Genomic DNA, 9,524 nt, shown 5'->3' on the forward strand with positions numbered 1-9,524 from the left:
ATCAGGCAGCTCCTTTTTTAATAGCCCAAGATCTACATTTAGACAAAAACAGATCCGAGTTCCTGGTAAAGGCGTTTCTTCTCATCCTGTCACAAGTGACAGGAACGGAGGGAAACAGACTGAGGGAGCGCAGGGGGAGGGGAAGACCGAGGGGAGGGAGGCGCGCGGCGGGGGAGGGGAGAGGGGAGAGCCGGGGTGGGGAGGGAGGAGATGACGGAGGAGATGGGGGAGGGGAGAGCGCGGGGCGGGGGGAGGGGGACAGTCGGGGGTAGGGAGAGGAGGGGGGTGTCTGACGAAGATCCGCACCGGGGTACGGGCACTCGAGCGGCTTCTAATTAAAGCCCCGCGCGGAGCCCTCGGGGACCGGCCTGACGTCGGCGGGCGCGGGCATAAGAAGCGGCCGCGGCCGGAGCGCAGCCCAGGCAGCCGCGCGTCCAGCGCTCCGAGCGGCGGAGCCACCGCGTCTCCATCCCCGCGCGTCCTGTGCGCTCCGCACGCCGGGTCGCCGCGGGCCATGGAGTAGCGGGGCGCGCGGCGGCTCCGGGACGCGGGGACAGACGCCGGGACAGACGCCGAAGGACGCCCGCGGCGCCGGAACACGGGGACAGGTAAGCTGGCCGCGCTCCGTCGCGCAGGTGGCCCCGCGGGCGGCGCCGGGCAGGTGTGGGCCGGGGTCTGTCCCCTCCCCGAGGGCGGGCGGGGGCTCTAAAATCTGGCCCAGCGCGCGGCTGGCGCGAGGGTCCCGGGGCGCGGGGCCGTTTTGGGGGGACACCCGGCCGGGAGGAGGCGGCGACCACCACACAAAGGCAAACTTGAGCGCGGCCGCTCGGGCGGGGCGCGCGGCCCCCACTCCCCGCAGAGCGCAACGCCGGGGGTCGAGAGGAGAGAGGGGCCCGGGCAGGACCCTCCCCGCGTCCCCCGGCCGCCCGGGACCCGAGGGTGCGCGCCCGGCCCGCCGCGGAGTGGACGCGGCCGCGCCGCCGGGCTCGCGAGGTTGAGAAAGTTGTGGCGGTGGCGTGCGCCGCGGAGTGCGGGCGGGCGCGCGGCCCTCGGAAAGTTGGGAGGCCGGCGCGGAGGCGGGCCGGGCCGGGGGAGGCGCGCAGCGGGGCGGCGGCGCCCGAGGCCCGGCTCTCGGCTGCGCCGCGGCGGGGCCTGCGCGGGCCCCGGGGACACCGCGCCCCAGCCTCCGCCGCCGGCCCCTGGTCTGCGCGCGGGGGCGGGGGGCCGCGGGCTCCGCCGGAGGGGCCTCCCCCGCGCCCCGCCACCGCCCGCCGACTTTCTCCCCGGTCTCCCCCGCACGCAGCCCCTCCAGCGAGCCGAGCTCCCTCCGGCCGAGCGAGCGCACGATGCGCGGGCCCGGGCGCCCCCTCCTCCTGGGGCTGCTGCTGGTGCTGGGGGCGGCGGGGCCCGGGGTCGCCGAGCCCCGGGAGGCGGCCGACGGACAGACCGTGCTGCGGCTCATCGTGGAGATCCTCCAGGAGCTCAAGAAGTACCACTCGGGCGAGTCCAAGAGGCTGCAACTCCCGGGCCCGCACGACTACGCTCTGGGCCGCAGGGAGGTCCCGGACTACCCGGTTTATCCCGAGGAGCAGCGAGTGGGTGAGTGTCCTGGCGACGGGCTCGCGGACGGAGGGACCTGCGGGCGAGTGTGCGCTGGAGAGGGAACCCCCGCGCGTCTGCGTACCTGTCAGGTCTCAGCAGAACCTGAACTCGCGTTTGCTTGGAAACAGAACCGACTTTGAGAAAGCAGATGTGTTTTAATAAGATAAAACCGTTTCGAGTGCTTGGAAAAAACTAGGCTTTTTTTTTTTTTTTTTTTGAAAAAAATAGGTGGTGGGTACAGGCTGATGCCTGGCGTGTAACTGTCCCTACCCCACTTGCAAGACACGTGAGCTGTTACCTAGGTCGGGAGCTTTGGCACAGAACTGTCATCTGGTATTTAGGAAATGGAAATATTTTCAGCAAAGCACTTTCAGCCCAGACAGAAATGTTTCGGAGCCACCCCCTCCCCTCACCCTCTCTGCCAACGGCAGAGCCTTCCCAGAGTGGGTGCCCCATGGGAAATTTCCAGAGAAAGCGCGCAAGCTTTTAATGCTTTCCTGACACAATTAGGTCAAATGTGATAAGGTCAATTTCATACAGACTGACATTCGGGAGCGTCCTAGGAAATGTTGCCTCCTCAGATGAGCAGTGTTCGAGGTAGAACAAAGTGTGACCACACGCAGTCACCGCTCAAGTTACCACCCAGAACGAGTGTGTGAGAAATGCTTACAGGTGACTGCGAGGAAGAAAAACCACGCCCAGAAGCAGAAGGAATGAGAGCCTTGCTAGCTCCCAAGCAAAAACCGGGCGGTCTACGGTAATCTCACAAGCCAGTTAAATGTCTCTTTCCATGCATTTACACCAGCCTTCGTAACAGGTGGTTTTGAAGGCATTTAGTCCTTTTTCTAAGTATATACCTAGAAAAAAAGTCTTATGACAATTTTGTTTGTTTGAAGCATTGGGAACTTTAAGAGCTTGTATTTGATTACCAAGCTGTTCAAAATGAAAGCACCTAAACGCGATTTATAAATCAGGAGCTAACTATCAACCACACACACCCCCCACACACCTCTTCACCCTGATCTAACTTCATGGTCACTGTCCTCATACTAGTGGCAGAGACAAGACAATATTGAAGCTTTGTGAATAGCTAATACTTTATCTGAAGAAATTGGGATCTGATTACAAGTCTTCACACTGGGTCATGTACAGCGATTGGAGGCTTCGAAGTGTTTTACACAGTGCGGTGTGACTGGTTAATGAGGTTTCTGAGAACCGTCTTCAACATGGAGAGCACATGAAAAAATGCTTGTTTCAAGCAATGCGGTAACTAGCCTCTTTCCCTCAAACAGAAATTGTTCCTCGAGACCTGAGGATGAAGGACAAGTTCCTCAAACATCTTACAGGTAAGCGTCATTCCTTCGCCTGTGCCCAGGTCCTGGCCTCCTCAAGGCCTCACACTCTGCTTCTTCTTCCACGTTCCAGGTCCTCTTTACTTCAGTCCAAAGTGCAGCAAACACTTTCACAGACTTTACCACAACACCAGAGACTGCACCATCCCTGCGTGTAAGTGACTGCTTGGGAAGACCAGCGCGGGTCCATGTGTCTCTCGTGTCCCCCGCCCCTCCTTCTAAGTCTGCTCTTTGCCAATATATGTTCCCTTCTAACTGTGGGGTTAAGGGGTAGGGGGACCAGCCCGTAGAGGAAGGTGGCTGCGTTCTGCTAGTGCCGAAGGGGAAATTATTCACATTCACTGGAACTGACCAACTCTTGGAGTGGGCTCAACTCTTCCATTCACATTCTCGTTTGGCTTATGAACCGGCATGATGTCTGTGTTTGTGTCTATGACAAGCAGACGTTAAGAATGAGCCGCTGCCCAGGCTCCAGCGCAGGGGAAGGCTCTGCGGTAGCTGGGGCCGCCCCGCCCGGAGGACAGGCTGCTCTTCACCAGCCCCGGGGTGCAGGGCTCCGCTCTCTGTCCAGCACCCAGCTGTAGCTTTCTGGCTGTTGATCTGTAACAAAGTGTATTTTATTCCCCCAAAGAGGGTTGCTAGTGCTCCTCACAAAACACATAATGATGACAAGTGACTTACTGGCTACAGTGACACCACCTAGAGACCCGAGCCCGTTTCTCCTGGAGGGGCTACACCTTCCGTTTCGCGAGAGACTCCCGGAGGAAGGTGAGGCAGACACCCCAGATGTCTCACCAGCTGCTTTCAGAGACTACCCTGAGTGTCCAGACGAGACTTTCCTGCCCTGCCTTCAAAAAATGAGAAGTAAAAAAAATAAGGCACTTTCTATGAAGTGGAAGTTTTCTGCTCAGGCAGGAAGGTTGCCCCAAACCATTGGTGTTGCCGTGTGGTGCTCCTTGTCTGGGCGCACCGCCTTCCGCAGGGAGCTGGGGTGCTTGGCCTTCAAGCCCTCAGAGCTGCACAGGGTTCAGCCATGGCCAACAGCACGCACGTCCCACGGAGCTCGGATTAATTCCTCAGCACGGCCTCGGTCCTTCTCCTGTCTGTGCCCTGCCCTAACCCTAACCCCACTTCCTTCTGACATGGAATCATCTTCTGCCGGAGACTTCTTAACTATTTCAGGGGCCAAAAAACCTTCTCATTTTGATTGTTTAAATGTGTCTACACTTTTAAATACCATCTTACAATATAGGAGCAGAGATTCTAAATCTGAAAGTGGTCTCTGGGGGTCATTACTTCTAATCTTTTCATATATGGATGAGGAAACGGAAAACACGCTTCGGCTCCCTGTGCCCCAACACACAGACCCACACTCGACTCTGCCAACCCTCCCCCAGGACACCGTGCGTGCCCACACTCACTGCCTCCTTTTGCTCAGAGTGACTCACCCATACGCCACCCAGATCTCTGCTCACCCATTAGGAGAGGCGGCCACCAGGGCCCATCACAGCTCCCCTCAGGCCCCTCAGAAGCATGGAAGTCCGCAGGTGTGTGCACTGGGGGAGTGGATACTTACACTTTCCCATAGGGAGGTAGAGAGCCGAAGCTGGACCCCTTCTGTGTTGCTTTAGGCTGTATGGGAGAAAACTGGAATCCTGGGAGGTCAGGACGGGAAGGAACCAGAGCCTTCTCACTGAAAGCATGGTTCCCAAAGGCAGCTCTTGGGAAGAGCAGAACTTTGAAGTCTCCCCGGGCTGCACCTGGACAAGATCCCGATTGTTAGAGCTGGAGATATGCCAGGTTGGGGTGGGATGGGGGGGCTTGGTGGTCACCTTCATGGTCTCTGGATGTGCTTTACCTTGAACTCACATGACACGGCCTCCGCTGTACTCTATCGAGGAAAGCCGCATTCTAAAACATTTGGTGCAACCACGGAGAGGGGAAAAATCCCAGGAATCCAGATGACCCCGTCTCCAGCTGTCAGGCCACTCCCCCTCTGAACACAAACCATCATGTTGTGTAAATATCAGGAGCTGCGTTTTTGGAAGTAGAGGCTTGTCCGACATACTGTGCAAATTCACTGCTATCAGTTTACATTTTCATTCAGAATTTCAGCTAAGAGCATGAATTCTTCCATTTTTAAGTAGGATTCTGAGACTCTTGAGAAGTAAACGTCCGTAATTTATCAATTGCTGTAGCTTTCCACAGAACTTCAAACCGAGGAAACTCCTTTGTGGCCGTGAGGAGCGCCTCTGGGGCGGTGGAACAGGAAATTAGGTGACATATCCAGGAAAACCCATGTGTGCTCCAGAATGAGCACATTGTTTGCTCTCCCATCCAACCTGGGTCTTTCTGCTCTGTTACTTGTTGACCCACTTTCTTTACATTTTTATGCAGAGGGTTTTGTGTACGATCAACCCAAGCAGGGACCCAGCCTGCAGGAGCCCTGAAAGTTAAGTCCCATGGGGCGGGGGAGACGGTCTAGGGAGCAAAACCAGAGTCAACTGGATGAGCGTGAGGGGACACCGGGCAAGGAGACCCTGCACCTGCCCCTCCCCGCCCAGTGGCCAGTCCCATCACTGATCTCCTGCCAGGGCACCCGACAGGCCCTCAAGTAGCCTCAACGATTCAGTCAACAACTTAGAACCCATGATTTCAAATGACCGTCCGCGGCTCACTCCCAGGGAATTCAGAGTATTTAAAGAAATCAATGTCTTTAGCAGTTGATATAAAAATACTTCAGGGGTTGTTGATGTCACTGACAAGGGTCCACAATTTATGTTCCCTACAGACTATAAAAGATGTGCCCGGCTTCTTACACGGCTGGCTGTCAGTCCAATGTGCATGGAGGGCTAAGGTAAGCTGACCGCAGCCTTGCGGGGACACACACCATGGACCCAAATCCCGTAAGGGACATGAAAAATTCATGGGAGTTCAGAAATACTCCTTTGGCTTAAGTAGGCTTCCTTGGAGTAAGGTCGACCTGACACGCACGTGGGCCGTCAGTAAAAGGCGCCCCGCCAGCCTCTGCGCGGTGCCCCCGGCGGCGGCTGCAAGCGACTCCCGGGAGCACTGGGCGGGCAGAGGGCGCTTGCTGGAAGCGCATCCCCTGCTCGACTAATTTCAGCACATGACTTCATGCATAACGAAGACACAGCTGAAATCCTGCTTGTTCACTTTTAGGCTTTCATTCACTCACACTCATAAGTGAGTACATGACTAACCACACCCGTGCAACCTTCCAGACAGATCTGGCAAATGCGTGAGTTGGAATCTATCGTTATGCCGGAAGCTCATAAGGAACAGCCAAGAATAGCTCTTCTCGCTGTTTCTATCAGTTACTTTCCCACAGCCTCCAGCGGTAAAATATAAAAACATATTGAGTTTAGGAACTAAATTTTCAGCCTCGGCTTCTTGAGCGCTGATGCGCACCAATGACCAGCCGCGCAGCCGGCTGGCTGCGCTGACACAAAGGCGTGGGCTTCAGGCACGAAACGGTCACTTCATAATCTCACACTGACGATGTGTCTGGTGTGCGCAGGGCACTGAGAGAGGCCACGTTTACCCCCACAGATAAGACCCGCTTCTGGTCCTTGGTGGCCATTCCCGGGAAACCTACAGGCTGTCCAGAAACGTGAGCAGAGGGGACGTGATACCATGCAGGCCGTGGCTACCCCGTCCGCCTCGTGTGCGTGGGCGCGGGAGTCGTGTTCTTTCCACACAGACACGCTCGCTGTGGGAAAACCTGTGCCCATAAAGGTCTGGACAGTGCCCAGGGGACTGAGCCAAACCCCGGCTGCCGTCTGGGCACGCAGGCACAGCCAGTGCCGTTGCCAGCACCGCCTTCTCCCCGTCCAAGTCCCACCGCTAAGGACAGAAACGTGTGGTTTAGTGCAGGACCGTGAGGCTGGATCCCTGCAGGTTCACAGAAGCGTCCACGGCCTTGTCACGTGGGGGAGGTGAAAGCATGGCTTTTCACGCCAGAGCTGAGAAGTGCCGGGCACTACCTTGACCTCCACCTTCACCTCCCATCCGAGTCCTGTGTGGATTCTCTCACTGCCTACAAGGCACACAGAAAACCTCTTTCTAGAGCAAGGGCCGGATTCTCTTAAGTGTCTGAAGGTGACATGCTAGGGGAGGTGGGAATGTTCTTTTTCCTAAGCCCGCCTTCCTAGTGAGAGCACGGTTTCCAGAGATGAACCAGGCATATCCTCGGAAAAGAACGTCCATTTGCTTACAGGAGGGAAGACCAATGTTCTGCGGTCCCTTCCAAAGTAACTCTTGTTAACTGTCTCCAGCCAAAGAAACACTAGATTCCCAGCTTCTCCCCCAGACACACACACTCGGGACCTCTCGCACGCACCGCTTCATTGCCTAGACCTGCAGCTCAGTTAAGTTCAAAGGCTCAGGTAAGTTAGAAATGGAATTCTGAGTAACAAGTAGCCAGTTCAGTCCACAAAATGCAGCTTAAGTCCAGTGACCCCGGAGCTCACCAGGGTTTCTAATATTAACGAACAGTGTACCAGTGGTTCGGGCGTACTGCATGGGGCGCTAGAGGAAAGGGTTCATTCTTGGTGTTTAGTTTTGCAAATGCTCGTGCAGATGGAGGCATAAGGGCCACTGAGTGGTTTCTCAGGACTGCCAGACTGTCCGTCGCTGTGGCCCGAATCAGAGGACCCGCCAACACATGTCAGGACTGCGGGCTGCTCCTCAGACTTGAGGAGGAACCGAGTAGTGACCGTTCGGTTGCCCCAGTGATGGTTTTCATTCCTTCAGCACAGCAGGGGTGTCCCAATGGTAGAACTTGGTCATTCCCACAGGAAGACAGATGACACTTTGGAACAGAGAGAAATACACATGCAGACTGTGATCGCTTGTGTTTTCAGACACATTATGTTATATCCTTTGACACACAGGTCTTCTAGAATCGATAAGAAAGTGTGGAGTTCTACGAGACCAAATGTGTTTTTCAGCAGTGAGCAGAGCTGCAGAGGACCGAGAGCCCACGGACCATGAGAAGTGCCTTGGAGACCAACAGGGAGCAGAACCTGCTGCCTTCACGAACATGACCCCTGTGAACAAGAGATTTATTTTTGCAGACAGACTCTTCCATAGTCCCTTTAACTTGAGTTTTATAAGTTGTCGACACTGTTGGCAGATGCGTACTCAGTAGATCAGCGTCCCTGACGGTAACACCTGCCGTCCGTGCTGCTGGGAGAAGCGAGGGCTCCGCATCCAATGCGTAGTGCCATATCCGACAGACAAAGCTATTTCATCCTCCTCAGTAGGTGAAATCTCAAAGAGTATTTCTTTAGAAACATAAACAGAATCTGAAACTATATTTTCATACAGCATTTGGTATGATTTAATATTTTTGTTACTTTTACAATTAAATTCCCAGAGTATTATTTGGAACTGCATGGAAAACAAAAACAAAAACAACCCACAAAAAAACTTGTTGCGTTTTGGAGACAGTGGAGTGTAAGTCTGTGAACATATCCAGGCTAATTTCATTTGTCCTTTGTATCATAAATGTGAGATAGTATCCGGATATCTGTGCAATATGTAAATGCTGTAAAGAAAACAATAAACCAAGTGTTTGTGATAACCAAGTCTTCCAAGTGACTCTACTTCTAACAAGCTTACCAGTGGGAATTCATGACTTAACGGCCTATAACGAGATCCTAACACCGGCAGAACGTCATGGGATAGAAGAGCATCAACCCCTTCCCAATGAAAGGGGAAGGCTATGAGTCCTCCGAAGGGACAACTAAATTGGTGTTTTTAAAAGGAGAGCTACTGTGTCATGGCGGCCATGTGGTAAGACAGAGGCCAATACGGGGGTGAATACTTAAATGAGGCTGCCTCTGTATCTTCCTGTGTGACTGCGTGATCAAGAAAAAGCTAAGAGGTAAGACTTCTAAGCAGCTGATTTTGACAGGTGATACATTTTGAACAAATATGACTGCGTTCTATTTACGACAGGTGAATTCAACACTGAGCTTCTCGGCCCACAGGACCTCTCGTCTGGACACAGCTGCACGGCGAAAGCCGACACAACTCCCAGGAGAGGTCTGAGGTCCGTATTTGAGATACAGATGCAAACCGTAAGGAAAACCGACTTCGGGGATTTGTTCATGATCCTGAAGGGACAGACTATGGGGTTATCTTGAGAAGGACTGGGGCAGAGCTAACTTGGCCGTGCTCTTAGTCCTATTTCCTAATTACTTGATCTTTTCCACTCCGTTCTTCACTTTTTAGAACACCGTCACCAATTTCTCAATCCATGTGGCCTCTCACATTTCCCGCTCGGCTGCAGAGGTTTTCAGGTAGGCCTGTCTTTGGGAAATCCCACAGGGAGCCAGACACACGTCCTGGAGGGGTGCTGACAAAGTCATCACGATCACCCTCCAGGACTTAAAGCCCCCACCCCACCCCCCACCCAGGACCCCCAGGTTCTGAGGACAGGCAGCTCCACAACACCCAGAAGCAGCCATCCGGATGGGGCAGCCCTTCCTCCAAAGTCCTACTTCTGAGTAAGGATCCACTTGGGCTCTGGAGGACGGCGGC

The 9,524-nt window shown here is 54.7% G+C and overlaps 1 protein-coding gene across 1 annotated transcript; it reads left to right on the forward strand.

Moving 5' to 3' along the window:
- Positions 1 to 259: 259 nt before the first annotated feature.
- On the forward strand, positions 260 to 8,566 carry ALKAL2 (ALK and LTK ligand 2). Its single transcript, XM_004745710.3, has 6 exons — positions 260 to 608; positions 1,304 to 1,599; positions 2,895 to 2,948; positions 3,028 to 3,108; positions 5,746 to 5,811; positions 7,871 to 8,566. Exons 2-5 carry the CDS (start codon positions 1,347 to 1,349, stop codon positions 5,808 to 5,810), a joined length of 453 nt encoding a protein of 150 aa, XP_004745767.1. The 5' UTR covers positions 260 to 608; positions 1,304 to 1,346; the 3' UTR covers position 5,811; positions 7,871 to 8,566.
- Positions 8,567 to 9,524: the final 958 nt, after the last annotated feature.

The sequence above is a fragment of the Mustela putorius genome, unplaced genomic scaffold (assembly GCF_011764305.1).
Source record: "Mustela putorius furo isolate JIRA1106 unplaced genomic scaffold, ASM1176430v1.1 tig00001618_pilon_pilon_pilon, whole genome shotgun sequence".
Classification (NCBI taxonomy): Eukaryota; Metazoa; Chordata; class Mammalia; order Carnivora; family Mustelidae; genus Mustela; species Mustela putorius.

Bases quoted from the DNA above. Each gene is read 5' to 3' on its own strand.
- ALKAL2 (XM_004745710.3), top strand. From the start codon at position 1,347: ATGCGCGGGCCCGGGCGCCCCCTCCTCCTGGGGCTGCTGCTGGTGCTG. The intron at 1,600-2,894 runs GTGAGTGTCCTG...TCCCTCAAACAG, and splicing joins TCCCGAGGAGCAGCGAGTGG to AAATTGTTCCTCGAGACCTG. The intron at 2,949-3,027 runs GTAAGCGTCATT...TCCACGTTCCAG, and splicing joins GTTCCTCAAACATCTTACAG to GTCCTCTTTACTTCAGTCCA.